General features: G+C 39.5%; 1 protein-coding gene and 1 long non-coding RNA gene across 4 annotated transcripts; one reads left to right on the top strand and one right to left on the bottom strand.

The window, feature by feature from the left end:
* Positions 1-16: 16 nt before the first annotated feature.
* LOC122040895 (probable staphylococcal-like nuclease CAN1) lies at positions 17-2015 on the top strand. Its single transcript, XM_042600380.1, has 9 exons — positions 17-243; positions 331-386; positions 476-590; positions 670-783; positions 1013-1200; positions 1260-1319; positions 1373-1532; positions 1605-1673; positions 1769-2015. Exons 1-9 carry the CDS (start codon positions 100-102, stop codon positions 1865-1867), a joined length of 1005 nt encoding a protein of 334 aa, XP_042456314.1. The 5' UTR covers positions 17-99; the 3' UTR covers positions 1868-2015.
* Positions 2016-12791: 10776 nt separating this feature from the next.
* LOC122040894 lies at positions 12792-15384 on the bottom strand. 3 transcript variants are annotated; one of them, XR_006128742.1, is made up of 4 exons: positions 15307-15384; positions 14740-14883; positions 13834-14079; positions 12792-13073 (listed from the first exon to the last, which is right to left on the bottom strand). It is a non-coding gene; the product is annotated as an uncharacterized LOC122040894 (long non-coding RNA). The 3 variants fall into 3 exon arrangements; XR_006128741.1 differs by having other exon boundaries at positions 13834-13954; XR_006128740.1 differs by having other exon boundaries at positions 13834-14883.
* Positions 15385-22869: the final 7485 nt, after the last annotated feature.

Here is a 22869-nt window from a genome sequence, read left to right as displayed (position 1 = left end):
GAAAGGAAACGAAAGTCAGCGTACCTCTTCGTCCACCCCCATCGAATTCATCCTTCCAATCGATCGAATCGCAGCCAGGAGAGCGAGGGAGAGAGAGAGATGGGCAACTCCCTCTTCAAATTCCTCTGCGGCAAATTCTCCGACCAACTCCACCACTCCTCTCCCGCCGCCGCCCCTCCCGCCGCCACCGACGCCGTCTCCGCCCTCGCCCACGATCTCCACCACTTCGGCGTCACATCGCAGGTCATTTATCTTCCCCAATTCACCCACCGCAATCAATACTTCGTCGCCAATTTCTTCTAATAATATCTTAATTGCCGATGAGCCAAGGTTCCGGAGAGGCTGAGCCACCACGTAGTCTCCTCTAAGAAGGCACAAGCCAACTGGTACGCCTCTTCCAGTCTTCCTCTCTTCCCCAACAGGCAACAATCCCCAATCTCCCAAACCTCATCTACGCCTAAATAAATACTTGCAGGTACAGAAAATTGCTGGACGCATGGAAGGAATCCAAGCCGCCGCCAAAAACACCAGAAGCAGCTTCGAGGCTCGTCGTCCAAACCTTAAAGAGGCATCAGAGAGCAGACGTTGAGGTACTGCACTCGACTTCGGAGACAACAACAATCTGCACTGGTTACTTACCGCTAACCCAATCTGATTCTTTGAAACCAGGGTCTCTTGGCTTACTACGGCCTTCCACTCCCTCACACCCTGCCGGATGCTGCGCCGGTTGTTCGTCCTTCATCCAAGCCAGAAGGAGTGAAGTATGAGCTGCACACGCTTCCAGTGAGATATGATCTCTTTAGAATATATAATTCCGTCAGTAATTACTAATTACTGATTGAATTTTATTTTCATCGATAAATTACATTGCCGGCCAAATTACTCCTGATATCATAAATTCATCGATAAACTCAAATACCGACGAAAAATTCAGTGGTTATTCACTACTATTTTTGTAGTGCATAGTCAATGCATTTGGGGCAGTCTTGTAACAGAGTGCTTGATACTTTAGGTGGATGCTAGAGCTGTGGCAGATGGAGATACAATTACGGTGTACGTCGACACCGCTGATCCGAGAGAGTCAGCGAATGTCCCTCGAGGCGTGCACGAGGCGGCCATTGAGAGAGCACGAGCACGAGCTGCCAAGGACTACAACAAGGCAGATGCACTCCATAAAATTGTCATGGACGCAGGATACAGGTGATGCACTGCTCAAGTATCCCGATTGACCATGTTCTTAAGCATTGGCACATTTGCAGAGTAATTGCTGGAGCTAACAATGAGGAGATCCTCGCGCGCAAATATCGAATCAGACTAAGGTACAACATTTAGTTCATCTTGCTTTGATCAATCGGCCTAATAATGGCAACAGGGGAATTGATGCGCCGGAGAGCTCCATGCCATTTGGGAAGGAAGCCAAGGAGGCTCTGGTGAAGTTAGTCCAAGGAAAGTGCCTGAAGGTTCTTGTTTATGGAGAAGATCGATACGGTCGCTGCGTAGGAGATATTTACTTCAATAGTGTCTATATCCAAGTGAGATACTTGTTCATGGCATGGCATGGCATGGCATCTCAATTAAGTTTCTGATACTTGTTCATTTTTCAGGAACAGATGCTTAAGAAAGGGCTTGCATGGCACTACATTGCCTATGACCAACGTCCAGAGCTAGCAAAGGTGATCCGACTGTTTCAGTAACTTGTGTCTTCCTGTAAGGAGATGATCTAAAGAGTTTGGTTACAGCTCTATTTCACGAGATTATTGATTTTCAGTGGGAGAAGGAAGCAAGAGCTAAACGTGTTGGCTTATGGGCTTCTTCACACCCTGAGAAGCCATGGGAATGGAGGAAAGAGAGAAGAAATGCAACATAAAGAAAGTGATCTGAAACATTCACACTCTCCTGTCGCTTGAAGAAGATTTGTGATGAATTAGTTGTTTGGATTTGCTGAAACTTGTGTATCGTTTATGTATTATCATTGTTTTTAATGTATTGAATCATCGCAAATAATTGAAGAGGAAGGAGTACCATTAACTTTCAATTGCAAAATACAGAATGCCCATGTTTATTTTGAACACTATCCTTTCTTTAAGAGGTAAAATCCGTCATCCTAACGGTCCTCCTATAACTGTCCTATACCATTGGGAGGGAGTAAATAAGGAAATTGAAGCTAGTCATCACATCACATGGGAGGATAATTCCTCATTCTTTGTCGGAATTTGACTCTTGTTTAATTATGTAAATCTATCATGTGATAACCAACTCAGCTATGCTTTGGGGGCTTATTTTGAACACTATCAAACCTTATGCTATTAACATGTTACCTTGGCCATGCTTAAATCATCATCCACATTCAACCTCATTGAGTCACAAGTTTTGTGAGATCCAACTACATAGCGTGTGATTGCACCAATACTACTGATCCTATTTGGAATAAGAGAAAATGGTGCGCTGGGTAGGTGGCTTTGATGTTGATCGTGAGAAGACTTTGAGCTAGAAGCAGAGTGCGCAGAGCGATCTTGTGTATCAAAAAAGAAAGTAGAGGAAAGAAAACGTCAGCCAACACTACTAATCTTGTCTGAAATCAGGGAAGATGGTGCGCTCGGTAGGTGACTCTGATGTTGATCGTGAGAAGACTTTAAGCTAGAAGCAGAGGGCGCTAAGTGATCCTGTGTGTCAAAAAAGAAAGTAGAGGAAAGAAAACTTCAGTAATGGGGTCAGGGAGGGGTCCCCAGTGTAGACATTTCAACTCTCAAGTTAGTTAAGTGGTCAAGAGGAAGCAGGATGCAATGAACAGTAGAAATGAACAGTGGACTCTAAGTGCATAATGTTGCATAGCGTACCTATGCCTTTAGGAGGAGACCCCTTATATAGTGTTGATTTTTTTTATACACGAATATCGACGCATTTTCAAAAAAGGACCGACCCTGCTGACATTCTGACACCTTTCCAGAAGTGGACCCACAATCTCGGTGATTTGCAGAGTAGAAGCTTCCCTTATAAAGACTGCACATGGAATACTCCTTTGTTTCTCTAATAACCATTACACAAAATGCCAAAAGAGAATATTAGGTTATTGAGTTGATGAACCTTTAATATGCTTTCCTAGCAGACCGACCGAATCCCCTTTGTAGCCCAATCAGATCTCGTTTGCAGACGTGGTAGGGTCTCAAGGACTCGGCCTCTGGTCTGCTAAAGAGTTTGGTCTGGATGGGTCGTTTGCCTAGCATGTCCGATTGAACTTGGTGCCTGGTCAACTTTTGATCCGCTTGGATTTTCAACTGTCTGACTTCAATCACTAGGACTTCCTTATTGCTTAGCTTCGCTTACTAGGTTTTTCACATAGCTTCACTTACCAGGACTTTTCATTACCTACCTTCACTCACTAGGATTCTCATCTACATAACTTCACTCACTAGGATTTTTCATCTGGCTTCACTCACTAGGACTTTTCATTACTTAGCTTCACTCATTAGGACTTTTCATTTAGCTTCACTCACCAGGATTTTTGAATTGCCTAACTTTACTCACTAGGGCTTTTCACCTGACTTCACTCACTAGGATTTTTCAGTTAAGTATTCGATCAACTTTGACATACTCGGCTCTTCTTCTTCTGCCAACCATCCTTTTAGTCTTGCCCTTGCTTAATATTCAGTTAGGACTTTTCCAGTCAAGTATTCGGTCATCTTTGACCTACTTGACTCTTCTTCACATCGAACTGGTCAAATTTTGACCAGAGGAGAATTATACTAATAATCTCTTTAAACGGACAATTGCACCTACAATCTTCATATATTGTCATACATCAAGACTCAAGTTTGAGCCAACTCAAGCTTAGTCAAATTGATTAACTTTGACGTAAGGAAATTGCACCAACAAAATTAAGGAATGATGTCACTCTCAAAGACTCGGCCTCTGCTCGACCAAAGAGTTCGATCCGGATGAGTCGTGTGCCTAGCATGTCCGATTGGACCTCTGGTCTGATCGGCAAGACCACTCGACAGAGACACCTAACTCAGCTCTGAATGACACTAATACAACTCCAGATTTCATCGATCCTGAGGGACTAGGGATCCGATCGGACCAGCTGTCCGATCGGCTAGACCATCCGGCCGAGACATGTGAACGTGCTAACCTCGAGTGTTGACTCCTCCTTGACTTCGACCTACATCAGCTGACTTTCTTAACTTCAATCTCGACTTTGAGGGCCCCACGTTATTTGCCGTATCAACTACATTCTTAACTGTGAGATTAAACTCCATTTTTGACTCATTTCAAGTTATAACAACAGTCAATGTATTATAAACACATAGGAACAAAGATCAGAGTCATTCTAAATCCTCGTCAAACAGACAAAGCATGCAACAAACGTCCTTCCTCCCCACGACTCCATGCAGGCTTCGATCTCAAAATTGGATTCAGTTTGTCATTGTCCCAGTTGACCTGAAGACATTATAAACTAAAGTCAAAACATTGTTGCCCAAGATACATCCATCCTCGTCATCAAGATCTAGCTAGTCACAGTGCCTGGCAATGTTTTCATTTAGGTGTGAATTTGACATTGTCATCAGTCCTTCCAAGGAAGCCACCTCGAACATCCAAGTCGGTTTACTTCTCTGACTTTGCATTTATTTATTTATTTAAAAATGAGTTTCAGAAGCTCAAGCAATGCAACATTGCATCGAAATTCAACTCTGGCTTCTCTATTTATTTTAAACCTTCGCCTCCTTTGAGCTTATGTTGTAAGCTAAATCTTCTATCACTCCTTGCCAATGGCTTCTAAATCTAAACTCACCATATTCCTCCTCCTCCTCCTCCTGTTCAGTATCTTGCAGCAATCCATGGCCGCACGAGGCCTCTGCATCAAGGAAGGCTCCTTCGCTCATACGACAACGACGACTACAAGGATAGACTCGAGCTTGGAGATGATGGTGAAGGAGAAGGTGCCAATGATGTTTGTTATGCTCCCTAGAGCCCCCGTCCCACCCTCGGGTCCGATCGGAGGCATCGATGGGACAAATCCTTAAAAGTTTTGCTAGCTAGGCACAATAATTCCTTTCTTCTTTCGATTGATGAAAAACTATATTATAAGCTTGTTTGTTTTGTCGATAGGGAGGTGATGTTCATACATGGATTCCTTAAGATATGTACAATTATGCATTCGTGAAAAATGTATAGATATATTAAATTTGTTCTTACAATGACTTGTGCATGAAGGAAAATACTTGGTAAGAGTTTCAAAAACTCAAGATTGAAATTTGACTAAACACACGTAGGATGCCTTACGAAAAGATGAAATCTCTAATTAATTAAATGCCACTAAAGTTGGCTCCAGCCAAAGCATGATGACTAATCATCTATCTATTCATCAATACCGATATTTAAAAAGACAGAAGTTATCATCAAACGGATTTGGTTGGTGGAACCGTGGAAGTGAAGTTGGGCCAAAACATGTGGCAAAAGGCAATATCGTTCGCCCCTAGTACTCCCGCCGCACCACGCCCAAGGTCTTCACGAGGGAGGTAAATCACGGTAGCTGGAGAAGTCGGGCCAAAACATGAAATGACAACAAATCATTTCTTCGGAAGAAGTCATCAAGTTCTGTGATATGGTATGTTGTGAATGGATCCAGAGGTAACGTGGGATCGATCGTTAAAAAGATTTTGTAGTTAAAGTCAAAGTGATGTGGTGGTTAAAGTCAGGGAGAGCTGACAGTTAGAGTATATGCAGTTGAATAAGTCACATTCGCCTGAACTCAGCTCCTCACCCCTCAACACTAAAACATTCAGTGAGAAGTCGGTCGGCCCTAGAGTCTGTCGGGCTCGAAGGGCCCAACTCCCCATTCTTTGAGCATAAGTCTCTCAACATACGGTCGGTTGGCTTAAGAGCCGATCAGATTTAGAGGACTTATCACCTCACTCAATGCCAAAATATACAGAATAAACTCAAACAACCTTAGTGCTAGTCAAACATACAGGACTTAACTCCCTACCCTTCAGAAGTAGCCTCCCAACATGCAACAAAGGTAATCTCCTAGCACACAACAAAGGTAATCTCCCATCACACAACAAAGACACTCAGTATATAGTTGGTCAGCCCTGCAATACAACTCTCAACATACAGTCAATTGGACCGAGAGTCGGTCGAACTTATGGGACACGAATCCCCATTTCTTAATGTAAGAACACTCATCATATGGTCAGTCGGCCATGGAGCTGGTTGACCATGGAGTCGAGCGGCCATGGAGCCGGGTGGGTTTTTGGGGCTCAATTCCCCACTTCTCATGTGTTAGTCTCCCTTCATACATCTAGTCGGATATTCATAGAGCCAGTCGAACTACCTCCAGGGACAATATTGCCAGGGAATCATAACAACCTGTCAGAGAAGAACAACTACTCCTCAAGGAATATTCTGTTGGTGCGGGAAGCATCCGACGATCGAACCCAAGTTTTGATAATGGCAAAGGGTTCAAAGTTAAGTCGTGTTGTTATATAACATGTTGAATGAGTGTTTCAGGAAAGTCCTAACTGCGGTTAGGCAGGTGAAAACCCTAGGGGGTGGTAACCCTAGGTCTTAGGGGGCGGTAACCCTAGGTGGAGAAAAGTCCTAGCTGCGGTTAGGCAAAGGGAAAACCCTAGGGGGCGGTAACCCTAGGTCATAGGGGGTGGTAACCCTATGCGAAAAGTCTTGGCAGGTCGATGGCTTCAGGCAAAAGTCTTAGGGGGTGGTAACCCTAGGTGGAAAGTCCTGGTGTCGCGAACCAGGTGAAAGACTGGACTAGCCGGGAAGCGGATGTCCAGCAGAAAGTCCGGAAGCGTCGAGTGCTGAGCAAAAGTCCAGTCAATCTGGAGGATCGCACTGGCAACAGGTAAATCTCCTGAGTGGAGTAGGTGAGGACGCGTTCCCCGTAGAGGGAACAGTAGGCGTCGGGTCGACCTAGGGTTTCCGGTCGGAAATCCGAAGTCAGACCCGGACAGTCCGGAGACTGTCACAATATTCTTTATCATATTTATACTGTCATTTTATGCTAACTTTGTGCTGTAGGGTGATTTTTGTGATTAATATATCTTGCAGGGACCAAAGTGCATAATTACCCTCGGATGAACAGTGTCCGAGGCACCTCCATGGAATTTGGAGGTGCCTCGGGTGCAAAACCTGATCTGGCTGCGTAACCAGCTTGGAGGCGCCTTGGACAGAAGACTGAAGGCGCCTTGAAGGGCGTTGAAGGCGCCTTCAGGTCCCAGCAGTCAAAGGCTTATCGTAGCGAACTGATCGGGATAGAACTTAGCTTCAAGGCGCCTTGGAGCTTGTTTAAGGCGCCTTGAACACTGTTTAAAAGCAGGGTTCGAGCAGCACTTCAGAACAACTCTCTCCGAATAATCTCTTGCTATGTGCTGCGAACCTAACGACCCAGAAGTGCTGCGACGCGACACCAACGACCCGGAATTACGCTTCTCCATCTTTAGTTGTCGGTATAAAGTTTATGAGCTGTAAATTCCTATAATTGTACAAATTATCGTGCTTATAGTTGTTGCCCACCGAAAGTGATCAAGGATCGCGGGCCTTCGAGTAGGAGTCAATCTAGGCTCCGAACGAAGTAAATAGTTTGCCTCTTTGTGTGATTGTTTTTATTTCCGCTGCATTTACTCGAACGGTTTTACGATTCCGAAAAAGTGAAAGCCACGAGCGCTATTCATCCCCCTTCTAGCGCTTTCGATCTAACAATTGGTATCAGAGCGGGGTCGCTTTGAACTGGTGCAACCACCATTCAAGCATTTTTCATGGCTTTGTCGTTTATATAGGGTAAAAATAAAACCTTACGCCTTTCGTTTTTTCCCCTCCAAAATTATTTTCGAAAAATTTATTTTCATCCTTTCACGGTGTATTAGTATTGATAAAATATTGAATTTGACAAAATTTGAAATAATATTTTATTATTATTTTATTATTTTTTCTCGAAACTCGTAAATTTCTATTTCTATCCTTCTACCACACTACTAATCCAGGATTAAGTCCTGGGACAAGTTTTTGCTCACTTTTTCGTGCAAGATTCAATGGCTCTCCAAGAAGGCTATAGCACCACTCATCCACCGCTTTTCTCCGGCGAAGACTTCGGCTACTGGAAAGGCCGAATGGAGTCGTACCTACAAACCGAGTTCGATGTCTGGATGATCACCAAGACCGGGCTCGAAATACCAACTGACGGAGCCGGCATGCCACTACCGTACGAGAACTGGGACGCGAACCTTATCAAAAAGGTAGAAGCAAACGCAAAAGCAACGTATACACTACAATGCGGCTTAACGAATAAGGAGCTGAATCGCGCCGGCCCATTCTCAAGCGCCAGGGAGCTGTGGGAGAATCTGATTCAGTTACACGAAGGTACCCAAGTAAGTAAGCATAATTTAATAGACAATTTATTTGAATTAGATGAACAGTATGACACTACTTCGGTCGAGGAAGGTATTACGTTGGTTGTAGGTACAAGCAAGACAGAGGAAGCTAGAAAGAAACATATGATGAAGGCAACATGGTCTGAATCTTCAGACGAATCTGAGACTGACGAAGAAGAACTGACAAGCTTCGTCGCATTACCAGTACTAGCATCTGTGGCAGAAACTGAGTCCGAATACGAGACAGATACCGAAAGCGAATCTGGAACCGAGTCCGAGCGAAGCCACGAATCCGTATCCGTTTCCGAAGGCTCTAAACCCACTATAAGTTCTTTAATTTCTCGTATTAGCTTAGATAATTCAGAAAATTTAGTTTCTTACTTACTAAAGAAGTTGGCTAAATCCAACGTCCGAGTCAAGTCACTCCAAAAGGAGGTAACAACCCTTAAGGAAGTGACTAACTCGAGTCCTTTAACTGAGCCAGTTCAAATTGGAAATTCAACCCAAGTCCAACAACTTGAGGAAGAAAATTTCAATTTGAAAACTCAAGTTAAAGAACTCAAGAACATGTTGTAACGGTTTACTTTGGGTTCCAAGAATCTGGATCTGAATCTTGGAAAACAGCGAGCCGTTTACAACAAATCCGGACTTGGATTTAAAACTAAAAGAAAATACAAATCGTATTTATCATTAGTAAATAGAAATAATAGAAAGGTAGTCCAAGCATGGGTACCTAAGTCCAACTTGGTCAATCAAGTTGGACTTGGTCAATATTGGGTCCCCAAGGATCAAGTCTATTACCTTGATAGACCTTATCGAGGCTATGATCCAGGGGGAGCAAAAAGAAAAACGATATTAATAAAACGAACATAATTAAAAATTCAAATTAAATTAAAAAATTCAAAATAAAAAATTTAAAATTCAAAAATCAAAATCAAATTAAAAATTCGAAATTAAATTATAAATTGAAAATTCAAAAATCAAAATCAAATTAAAAATTCGAAATTAAATCATAAATTCAAAATATAGATGGAGGATCTAGAATAGCTGGCACCCCCCACTGAACTACCCGACAGGGTAACTGAACTTAATCTACCCGAAATGGGTAAAACAAGAGTAGATTACCCAGCAGGGTAATTAAGGTTAGACTAAAACGGGCTAAGGTTTAACTTGACCCACAGTACTGGTGAAATTTTTGGATGATAGTATGTTAGGGAAGCTTGGGCATCGCATGTCTAGGAAGATATGGCTTCGACCTGATGCATTTGGCCAAGTGGAACTGACCGAAGCTACCCTTAAATGGATCATAACTAGTTAGACCCAAGGTTTAGTATTAAACTCAATGGGTAGGACTATTTGGAAAACCTCGAAGGCATGGTTACTTTAATGAGTTCCTTGTGTCTCACCATAGCCCAGAAGTTTATCCAAAGAATGCTTACTTGTTGAACCCAAAGCTAAACCTGAATCTAACACAAAGTTAAACCTTACCCTTAAATTCAACCATAATTCATCTCACAACAATTATAGGGTTCCCTGATTGAAAATTTAGATCGGGTGAGATGATTAAGAAATTAAAATTGACTTAAACTTAATTTCAAAATGATTTTAAAACTTAATTTTAAATTCTTTTCAAAATCAATTAAAAATCTTTTCAAAATCAATTTCAAAATTATTTAAAAATCTTTTCAAAATCAATTTCAAAATTATTTAAAAATCGTTTCAAAATTAATTTCAAAATTATTCAAAATCTTTTCAAAATCAATTTCAAAATTATTTAAAAATCTGTTCAAAATTAATTTCAAAATTATTTCAACATCTTTTCAAAACTTATTTTTAAAATCTTTTTGAAACTTATTTTCAAAATCTTTTCAAAACTTAATTTCAAAATCATTTTAAAATCTTTTCAAAACTTATTTTCAAAATCATTTCAAAACTTAATTTCAAAATCATTTTAAAAATCTTTTTAAAACTAAATTTCAAAAATCATTTTAAAATCTTTTAAAACTTCATTTCAAAATTATTTGAAATTCAAAACTTAGGTTTTATATCAACTGTAAAGACAACTCCATCTCATGTTCACTCAAATGCTAAACATGCTTGTCAATCTAGATTGATTGAGATGAAAAATTAGGAAAATAATTTTTTTAACCTCTAATGCTTGAACTCCTGAACTCAAAAATTTATTAAGGCATTAATTAAGGGAGAGTGATTTTAAGTCGGTTTTAAAATTAATTTTTCTTTAAAAAATTTGACTTGACCTCAAAATTAAAAACTATTTTTGGCATATCTTCGAAAATTCAAGTTATTTTTAACTTAGCTTTAAAATTAAAATTATTGATGACCTGACTCTTAAATTATAACTCCTCTAGAAGCTAAATATTTTTAAAGCTAAGTACTTAATTAAGTTTTCTCTAACTAAACTTAGTTAAATTATTTTCTAAGCTTAGCTACTTGGCAAGATATTTTCTCAACACAATCATGTTTAAGTTGAAAACATAACTAAGTATTTCCAAAGTTAGCTAAATATTTAAAAAAAAAAACATTTAGCTAAGTACCTTTTAAAGTGTTTAAAAAAAAAGATTAGCTAAGTGTCTCTCAAAGCAATTGTTTTCAAATGCTAAGTTGTGCTGAAAATACTAAGTATTTTCCAAAGCATTCTCAAAATTTCATCAAAACAGTTTGTTTTGAAAAACTAAATCTTTTTAAGGTTAAATACTTAACAAAACTATTATCTTCATAAGTTTAGCTAAAAGTATTTTAAAAAGTAAAAATCTTAGCTAAACTAAGTCTTGAACAATTTTTTTTTAGCTAAACTCCCTCTTTAAAAAAACTAAGAATTTAAAGTGTTGTGATATCACAAAAATTTGCTTAGTTACTTGGTAATGACAAAAATAACCTTATCTCAGCTAAAAGTATCTCTCAAACTAAAGGAAATTCAAATATTCAGGTTAAGCATGCTTGATCTTTAGGGCTCTGATACCTCTTAAAGTCAATCTATTAAACTTGACTCATACTTAGACTTAAGGACCAACTGACTTTGAATAAATAACCTAAACCAAATTTCTAGCTACTCTACTCCCTCCTTGTCCTAAAATTTAATAAGTATTATTTAAAATTAAGGTAAGTTTTTAACCTAAGCTATAGTTTTCAAAATCCAATACTTGCAAAGAGCTTAGCTAAGTTCCAATCTTTGTAAAGTCGTAAAGCACAATTTTGCAAAATTTAACTCAGTGCTTTCAAAATTTTAGATGAAAATTTATTTTTCAACTTAGCACTTATCCCGTTTTTGAAAATAATTTTCAACTGGCTTATTTTTTTTGATAAATGGCAAAGGGGGAGAGTAGGAAATTCAAAAGTAAAAAGTAAAAATTCGAAAAGGAAACCCTGTATTAAGGAGGAGCTTCACAAAAGTTTAAGTGTTAGCTTAAGTTAGGCGTTCATTTGAATTTATATACTTAAGCTTGCTCACTTAAAACTTTTTAATATACTTATGCATTTGTTTTACTTAACTTTGAATTTGGGTTGTCATAATCAAAAAAGGGGAGATTGTTGTTGCGGGAAGCATCCGACGATCGAACCCAAGTTTTGATAATGACAAAGGGTTCAAAGTTAAGTTGTGTTGTTATCTAACATGTTGAATGAGTGTTTCAGGAAAGTCCTAACTGCGGTTAGGCAGGTGAAAATCCTAGGGGGTGGTAACCCTAGGTCCTAGGGGGCGGTAACCCTAGGTGGAGAAAAGTCCTAGCTGCGGTTAGGCAAAGGGAAAACCCTAGGGGGCGGTAACCCTAGGTCATAGGGGGTGGTAACCCTATGCGGAAAGTCTTGGCAGGTCGATGGCTTCAGGCAAAAGTCCTAGGGGGTGGCACTACAAAAAAATAAACTTTTAGAAGCGGTTTTAAGATACCTATAGCAACGGTTTTTAACCGCTGCTAAATCTATTGCACCGGTTCAAAACCGTTGCGGATGTTGGCGACGCTAAAGCCAACATGTGCGGTAAATTAAAGCTAACCGGTGGTTCAGGACTAAGAGTCGATTCTGATGGATACCTATTGAAGCGGTTAATGACCGATTCTGATGGATACCTATAGAAGCGATTAATGATCGATCCTGAAGCATACCTATAGAAACGGTGAATGGCCGATCCTGATGAATACCTATAGAAGCGGTTAATAACCGATCCTGATACATACCTATAGAAGTGGTTAATGATCGCCTCTATAGAATTTTTCAATATAAAAAACTGCCCTTTAGAAGCGGTTGTAACCGATTTAGAGGTCTAACTATAGGAATGGTTAAAACCGCTGCTATTATTGAATTACCAATTTTATAGAAAAAATCTTATTTTCAAATGCTCAAATTAAATCAATTGACAATATTCATATTTTATTTAACAAACCTAATTTATTTCCATAACACATAAATATAAATTGGATTACCAAATTAACACATACAATTTGTATTTCATTTCAAAATATTCATAACATATAACATTTAACTCCACACTATAACACAAACACAATATTTTCTTCAATCTCCAAAATATATACAACCTTCAATAACAAATTTTCTCCACAAAAAAAACATCAAAAGACATGTGCTCCGAACAACAAAAGGCATGTGCTCCAAACGACAAAAGGCATTTGCTTCAAGCGACAAAAGACATTTACTCCAACCTTCAATAGCAACCTTCAATAGAACCACCAAATTATATTCTATCAACATATTTCAATATTTAATGAAAAAAATATTTAACAAAAGCTTGTATCAAATTAAAAAGGTTGAATTAAAAAGGTGCTCCTCCCCACCTACAACACCAGCCCATAACTTCCATAAATGCGATAATCTTGTTTGATAATGCATTAATGGCACATCAGTTTAGTCCCCCCATTGCAAGTTGATGCTTTATAAAAAACACCTTACATTTTTCTTCATTGTATAGACAAAGAAAACATTAAACAAAGGTCCTGGCTATCGAAAATGCATCAGAAAATAATGCATTGCACCATATGTTAGCTTGTCCATGGAACAATTATTGCACATCTTTAGCAAAGTACTTCCAAATACCACTATGTAGCTATTTGTGATGGTCATACCTTCATGGATTTGAAACAATAACCAAATAGAGCAGTTGCAGCTCTGATGACATTAAAAGATATTTCGTTTATGGCATCTTGTCATTTTCAACTTCAAACAAGTAATAAAGAGAAAAGATTATATAAGTGTACTACACGCTATTAGCCAGATGTATATATGCACTTTCATACAGTGAACTTGCTTACATGAAAGAAAAAACATGGCAACAAAACAATGGCCGGATTATATGAAGTTCAAAGAAACATAGCAACTTAGAGAGTGCTGAAACTAGATGCAACAGGCAATTGGCTGTATGATTTTTTTAACTTTGAAAGGAAAGAATGGAAAATCACATATCAAAGAAAGCACATACATTTTTGCTTCATCCAAGCTTCGACAAAATCTTGCCTTCTTGCACTTCAGATGCAAAGAGGAAAAGACAAATACAAAATTATGATATTCATGATAGTAGTCCCAACTGTTGGTATTTCAATCTAGCAATCAAATGTGAAGCAATGTATTAGAAGCTACTTAGATCAAGAAAAAAGTTGGCCTCATAATTCATTAACGCAAAAGCATATCTGTATTGTGCTCCAGTTTGAGCAAACGTATCCAAAACCTACCAGTGGCAGATTTAAAATGTTCAAGCACAGGTGACTAAGATAAATATGAAGTAATCACACATATTTATTATAGTCTAGCTTCCTCCATGAAACTACATTATAAGAATAGCATATTCAATCATGTTAGAAATTCCTATTATAAAACAAGAATGAAATACTCAATGTTGTGCCTTCATGGCAACTGGTCCTTTTTTAGTACATTATTTCAACTAAATATTACTAGCACCAAAATGTGGATTTAATAAATAATGTCAAAGATAGATTTGAGAACAGATGGTCATAGGGTGAGAGCAAGAGAAAACACAAAAAGACTATGTTGATGGATCTTGCAATATTCAGTCTCAAGATAAATTGAGGATATAGTAAGTTTTTACACAATTTTCATGGTTGTAGCCACTAGCTACAAAGCATGTAACGCAACAAAGTAAAGTATTAAATAATAAATTTACATTACTATCATATTAAATCTTCAAATAGTGTCGAGAACTTTCATCAAATTTAATCCCAACATCTACAATACTAACATTTTAAATAATTATGAAGATAATCATAAAGAAAATATTTTCAAAGTTCAATCAATTTACTGCATATAAAAATACCTAATTTGTCATCAACAAGAAACATATAAGATAACTACACCATAAATTTACACATACCTATAAGTTTTGCCCATACAAGTTCACCTGGTTCAAGACCTTGACAATCATGAAAGTTAAGTGATAAAGCCAGCAATTCATTGTAATTGAGGCCTTTCTTCTCTAAGTTGGGGACACCACATTTCCAACATAAATCCTTCATTTCTACACAAGATAAATGAAACTTTATTTTTTCATTTGAGAGAATCAAATGCTCGACATCATCATCCACATATTTAACCTGCACTAAGTTGAGTTTGTTTGAGTTAAAAAATAAGGCATAATGTGTATTGAGTAACGATTTAGGGATACGTAGGAAAATACATATTAACTGTTAACATATCAACAACTAATCATGAAAAAAAGAAAATCAGAAGAACAAAAGAATATAAGCAAATGAGCTTTCAAACTTCCATAAGCGAACTAGAACATATAACAAGCTCCTTATTTCATTTAACGGAATACCACGAAAGAACTAAACAAGAGAAATGATGTACAGCAAGCAAAAGGTGAAGCTTCCAAATTGATGGTTTTTGAGAGGTGTTAGGAGATTAATGAACGATTGACCAGACAAAATTCAATACATACTCTATGATGCTTGGTGTCTGAATTGTACTCCGTGATGGAACCCTTGTACCAATCATCATCTATAGGCCAGAGAACCTGAAAAGGCTCAGTTAAAAGCTGATATCCACAGAAAATCATTTAGTCGGATACTCACAGTCATGGGAATTACTTGCCTTGCATTCCAACCCAATCAATGCATGCGGATCTACGCCTTCAATTTCCAACCTACAAGAACAGAGGAAGCACCTAACTTAGCTTCCAATTACTCAGCATCTTTCAATTCCATTATACCAAGTTCTGTTCAAACATTCCCTTGCCAGTAGCATGAACTAACTTAGCTTCCAATATCAGTCATCATCTTTCAAATTTACTTAACAAAGCTACATCAACAAACTGACCCAACATTTAAGCTAGCCATGCATACATAACAGAAGTAAGTGCAAAGCAACACTAGAATCAAATCCTCAATAACAAAGATAATAACAACTAAAAGCTTGCAATACATAAATGAGAGCTAAAGGAAAAGAATTCAGCACCTATAATAGTTATCAAACTAGAAGAATTCCCTTCGAATTCCCATCACAAGGTGCAAACCACAGAAACATTCATCCATGAAAGAGAGCGATAAGAAATGGGAATTCAGCACCTAACATGTATCAATATTTGAAAGGAAACAACCGAATTATGCACCTAAATAAATACTTGCAATGAAATCCGAAACTAGCCCTACCCTACGAGAGCAATCGAAAGCCTTCACAAGGAGAAAGAACTACATTGAAATCAATTCATAACCCACTAAAACTATCCACAAAACCAAAGATCATGATAACGACTTCTAATTCAGTTCTCAACACACACAACTAATCAAAGAACAACACAACGAAACCGAGGCCATTCACAGGAACAAAATAGCATCAAATTGCATCCCCACCAAAACCACAGCTATCTGCAAAACTGTACAACCTGGCAATGAAATCCTCATCATCCCAAGTTATGAAATAAAGCAACACACCTCGAATTAAATCCACAAAAAAAACCACAGTTAACCAGAGAAACAACACTTGATCGAATTGAAACCACACATTCCCAAATCCGTTCAAAGTTACCGAAGCAATAAATCACAAGAACATCATTGATCAAGGTCCCAAAATCTGTTCAACATTTCCGAAGCAATGGGTCAACAAGTACCTCATCGATCGAGGCTTAAAACTTCCACAACAGGAATTAACCGAAACCCAACCAATGAGAACAACACGACACATCAAATTCGTTCAAAAGCCCCCAAATCATGGCTGGAAACAAAAATGGATCGCAAGAGGAAACGAGAAGTTACGGAAATCTGCAAGGAACCGCACGATACGACAAGAACAAGCATGAACATAAAGAACATCTTTGGAATGCCTATCAAATCCTCCCTAGCTCTTATCCTCTACCTCACAGTACCCAAAATCCATTGCCAAAACTCGAGAAGAAACCTAGGGCGGAGCAAGAACAACACAGAACTTCGATTCGCAGCTCATTCAACCAGGAAACCATCATACCAGACCATCACTATAAATCCGAGGATCTATCCTCTACTTCATGGAGTTCATATCAATATATAGGATGTACTTGCCTTTCGCTTCTTGTGCCTGCAGCCGCAATCCTCGCTCTGTGTTACCGTGCGGACGGTGATCTTGCCGGATCAGTGTCCTCCACGGAAGATGTCTACGGGTTGCCAAGCTCAGCCCACACTTGAGCTGCGGTGAGGTGCGCCGTCGGTGTGGCGGAGAAGACGCGAGGCGCAAGGTCGGCAATTTCATGGAGAGGAGCGATGGTTTCGGCGATTTCGGGGATGTGAGCTGGCGGCGTGATGTCCCGTATATACCTATACCTAGGTTACTTCGGGTAACTGAGGTCAATTAACTCCCGGTATATGATGCGTTCATCTATTATTGTTTTATCATCTTAAAAGGTGTCATATCCATTCCGGTTAAATCTTAAAATTTTCCTATAATTCATATAAAATTTTCCTATACATTCCTTAGTTGTTCGTGTGACCTCTATTGATTTTATTTTTAATTAAATCCCTTAATTAATGTTTGGGAGACCTTACAATTACATATTCCCACAAGCCCGACATCCGAGGGCTTATCCTTCCAACTCGCCTCCTCGCCCCCTGCCCGTCGACTTGCCGGTCATCCTGGCCTTCACCTTCTTGGACGTGACGGAGGAGAATCCGTTAGGGTTGACGCAGGGAACGGAGTAGGAGTACACTCGGTCGAGCAACAGGTAGCGCACGGGGTGCTCGACCTCCTCCTCGTGGAAGAACTCCTCCGCTGCGAGCACCATCGGCGATGGGGCGAAGCAGAGCCGAAGGGTTTCGGACCGCCTAGGGTTTCCACAAGACAGAGAGAGGGAAATAGGAGGTTTCCTAATTTTCACCTTCAAACCTCCCAAAATCGTCCGTTTCCCGCCCCGATTGAAACTCGGGTACACAAAGGCATTGTCGCAAATATTTTTTTCAATATGCATAGGGTCCAAATTATATCGGATCAAATTAAATTTCCAGTATGGAAGGCTAAAAAAATATGCTTTGTTTTCTCCACATTTGTTCAATTTATCCTGTTTTTATTCTCACATTTGGTTTTGATTCATTACTCTTACCAAAAATCACATTCTTATTTAAGGTACAATTAGTTTTTCTCCATGAAAATTCCAGATGTGATAATCTTGTAAGATACCATTTATCATCACATGTTCGTGTACTGTCTCACGATCATGACTCAATAAGTTTATGCATTTGCAACAAGGACATGGTCTCGTGACTTCTAGAGCTGCATCGCCAAATGCATAACCTAAAAATTATAGGATTCTCACCCGATACTCAAGACTATCATGTGGCGCAACCATCCATTGCTTCTGCATAATTTGATGTTGTTCAATAATTTATAAAAGTTAACACATTAAAACAAGATTTATCAAAATTAAAGAAACTTTGTAGATAAAATTTCAAAGAATTCAACAAACATATATATAAATACAATTCCTAAATATAAAATTTTAAATATATAAATAGAAGGATTTTAAAATAAAAAATCATATATATATATATATGCTAATGGTCTTATGAGAAATCCATGATATTATTCAACTTAGAGAACAAAAATATGAAATGAAGTTTAGCATCATAGACACGCTGTAAGCAAAATACAATAATAAACTTGAAAAATAATACGGATAACTTGTAGAAAAAGACAAATTAAATTAAAGGGATTTATTAGAAAAATTTACAAATCTACCGGCCAACACAAATTAAATCCTAATTGATTATAATTTTTATCACCATTAACATATAAAAACATTTTTACCATATGAAAACTAAACCAAGAAATTACCTCGAGAAACAAAATCAAAGGTGATTTATGATGTGGATGTCGAAGGATGATGTTAGGGTATAATTAATCTGATGGGTCGCTAGAATAGAAAGGATTGTTGGAACATAGATGGTTGATAGAAAAGAGAAGGTCGCTGGAACAAAGAGGGTCGCCGAAATAGAAAGGTTTGCTGAAATTGTGAAAATAATATGAGATGCGAGCATGTTTTTTTTATTAATCTCGTATGTACCCTTTAGAAGCGGTCATATGTAACATTTAGAAGCGGTTTAGAACCGCTTCTAAAAGAAACTTATAGAAACGGTTCTAATAACCGGTTCTATATGTGTCCAATAGCAACGGTTTACCAACCGCTTCAAAAAACTCAATTGAAGCGGTTTTAAGAGCGGTTACACTTGACCGATTCTATTGGGTATGCTTTTACAACCGCTTCATTAATCGCTGCTAATATTTTGGTCCTAATGTCCAATTTTTTTGTAGTGTGGTAACCCTAGGTGGAAAGTCCTGGTGTCGCGAACCAGGTGAAAGACTGGACTAGCCGGGAAGCGGATGTCCAGCAGAAAGTCCGGAAGCGTCGAGTGCTGAGCAAAAGTCCAGTCAATTTGGAGGATCGCACTGGCAACAGGTAAATCTCCTGAGTGGAGTAGGTGAGGACACGTTCCCCGTAGAGGGAACAGTAGGCGTCGGGTCGACCTAGGGTTTCCGGTCGGAAATCCGAAGTCAGACCCGGACAGTCCAGAGACTGCCACAATATTCTTTATCATATTTATATTGTCATTTTATGCTAATTTTGTGCTGCAGGGTGATTTTTGTGATTAACATATCTTGCAGGGACCAAAGTGCATAATTATCCCTCGGATGAACAGTGTCCGAGGCGCCTCCATGGAGTTTGAAGGTGCCTCGGGTGCAAAACCTGATCTGGCTGCGTAACCAGCTTGGAGGCGCCTTGGACAGAAGACTGAAGGCGCCTTGAAGGGCGTTGAAGGCGCCTTGAAGGGCGTTGAAGGCGCCTTGAAGGGCGTTGAAGGCGCCTTCAGGTCCCAGCAGTCAAAGGCTTATCGCAGCGAACTGATCGGGATAGAACTTAGCTTCAAGGCGCCTTGGAGCTTGTTTAAGGCGCCTTGAACACTGTTTAAAAGCAGGGTTCGAGCAGCACTTCAGAACAACTCTCTCCGAATAATCTCTTGCTACGTGCTGCGAACCTAACGACCCAGAAGTGCTGTGACGCGACACCAACGACCCGGAATTACGCTTCTCCATCTTTAGTTGTCGGTATAAAGTTTATGAGCTGTAAATTCCTATAATTGTACAAATTATCGTGCTTATAGTTGTTGCCCACCGAAAGCGATCAAGGATCGCGGGCCTTCGAGTAGGAGTCGATCTAGGCTCCGAACGAAGTAAATAGTTTGCCTCTTTGTGTGATTGTTTTTATTTCCGCTGCATTTACTCGAACGGTTTTACGATTCCGAAAAAGTGAAAGCCACGAGCGCTATTCACCCCCCCTCTAGCGCTTTCGATCCAACATATTCCACTACCATAACATATATAGGCAATGAAACCTTCTTATGAGGGTGACTATACATCTTCTATTACCTAATATCATACATCTTAGCCACCTCATCATTGCGAAAGTTATAAAAAACAATTCACACATATATATGTAACGAAAGTTTCCTCAGAAGATGACTGTACATCTTCCAGATTATACTCAGCATATTTTGATACCAGATATTCTTTGTCACTTCATTATTGTGGAGGTCATGAGAGATGACATAAAAAGGGGTGCTCTCCGTTGGTCAAGTATGCTCGCGCTTTTACTATACTTTGCATCACACACACACACACATTCTACTATTCATCGGCTCCACTTTTCGCTCGGCTACCATACTGACTTGAGTGTTGGAGTGTCTGCATCAGGGACTCACTCCTTGGGTCTCGCTCTAACATTCTATTTGCTCTATTTAGGGTGCGCATAAAGGAGTATCAGGCGTTACCTCTTCTCCATCTCTGAGTCTCCTCCTAATCAATATCAGAGTCATCTGCTCAACATGTCATCTCCACCGCTTTCAGATAGAATCATTTCATAGAACAAAATATTAAATGATAATTGATTGAGTTTTTTTATATAATTCGGATGATTAAGTATCGTTGATTAATCCCAATCTTTTCCTTTAGTTCACCTACTGAATAAATTCGGATAAGTTTATGCACAATTAAAAGTTGACCTCTAAAATATTATCTCTAGTGAAATTCAAACTTTGATCATCTTATTTATTCTCTTAAATATTTTACCTTCCCACTACATTAAGCATCTACATAGAAAATCTTGTCCCTTCGAGGTGGTACAGTGGTTGAGGCATAAAGTGTTATCACATAAAGTCTTGAGGTCGAAACTCGACGCATTTGAGCATGTCTTGCCACTTGCACTAATGGCTAATAGCCACCTATGATTTATCTCTTCCGTGTTAGCCTAGGGATGGGTTGACTGGGGTGCTGAGGACGAGCAAATCGTCTTTTTTTCCCACATACATAGACAATCATGTATAAGGGTTTTGATGCAAATTCTCAAGTTGTAAGGATGGGTTCGACATCTATAATGAATCTGAAATGAGCTAGGTTAGGTTATCATGGTAGATGTTTAGGGTTTGGAAATTAAAGGGTTTACCCTATGCAATGATTATTATGATTCATTCTTAAACCACCTTCGTTTGACAACTGAAATCCTTGTTAGTGCAATCAGACACCTCTGATTATATTATTTTGGTGTGGTTGACAAAGATTTAAAGTTAAATCTATATAAACTTCTGTCTTATTTCAAAACTCTCTGCCTCATTCATCCCCTTTCCCCTTTGGGAAATTTGATTTTGACTAACAATACCCCTTAGAATTTATAACCCAGATTCATGCGAGGGTAAATAATCTAAAACACAGGTTTAGAGTGAGAGAGAGTCATTAGTGATGGGAGGATAAATATAACCTAAAAGCAAGTTTTAGATGAATTTAAAATTATACAATGTTTCAAACAGATTTAATCTACTAAAGTACCCTTCCAATTGATAACTCACTAGACTAATCTATGTAGATTTGAAAAATCAAAAATAATTCTACACTTGATAAAAAAATCATAAAAAATTATATCAACTGTCGAGGTGGAGGTCAAAGTCAAGATGGTCAATGACAAGGTGTTAAAAAGCTCGCCTACGGTGGCCGAGCGGAGGACGGCTACAGCGGTCGGTCGGGGCAATCAGGGTCCGATCGACAAGAGACTACAAAGGTCGGTCGGGCAATAAGTGTCTGGGCGGGCCAACCGTCTAGCTCGGATAATACAGTAAGACAGTCAGACGCTCAGTGTGGAGTAGCAGGATGATAAGGAGACCGGAGAGCATGCCCGAATGGGAGGTGCATGCTACTACACTTAGTCACCGCAGGGAAAAGCAGCTGAGGTCGACAGAGCAGAGGAATCCCAGCCGAGCGGCTACCTCGCTCGACCAAGTAGCGGGACCTGACCATCAATAGAGTGGAGGAGTCCCGGCCGAGCAGCTATCCCGCTCGGCCAAGCACCTGGACCATTGTCATCTCTCTGAGGTCGACAGAGCGGAGGATTCTCAGCCGAGCAGCTATTCCGCTCGGCCAAGCAGTGGAACCTAACCATCAATGGAGCGGAGTAGTCCTGGCTGAGCGGCTACTCCGCTCGGCTAAGTAGCTGGACCATTGTCGTATCTCTCGATATCCTTCTGGGAGATAGTGTCGCTAACACGAGGCATGCCACGAGGTATGGTCGATAGGCAGATCATACGAAGGAAATTTCTACTGTCTTGTCAGGGATACACATGCCCTGTTAAGGTATGGTGTCAGAGGTACTTTTCTGGCAAGTCCATTCATAGGATATATTGGAGAATGTATGCCTCGAGGAGCATGTACGTTGTCCACCAGGACTCTATATAAAGGGGTCCATCACTGGAGGAGGTACGCGTTATTACTGTTTGCACTTGCGTTACTGTTGCTTCGCTTCCTTCTACACTTCGGCATTGACGTTGCCTATTTTGCAAAGCGGGATGAGATCTACATCCAGTCAACGCATCAGCCACATCTCTAGCTTTCCACCCACCCATTTTTGGACAGAATCATTTTGGCGTCGTCTATTTCAATGATCGAGTGGCGACCTTAAACTCCTATCTATGTCAGCGGTCAAGCGATGACCTTAAACCCC

The sequence above is a fragment of the Zingiber officinale genome, chromosome 2A (assembly GCF_018446385.1).
Source record: "Zingiber officinale cultivar Zhangliang chromosome 2A, Zo_v1.1, whole genome shotgun sequence".
NCBI classification, from domain to species: domain Eukaryota; kingdom Viridiplantae; phylum Streptophyta; class Magnoliopsida; order Zingiberales; family Zingiberaceae; genus Zingiber; species Zingiber officinale.
The sequence above is the reverse complement of the archived record's forward strand: the minus strand, read 5'-3'. Positions and strand labels throughout refer to the sequence as shown.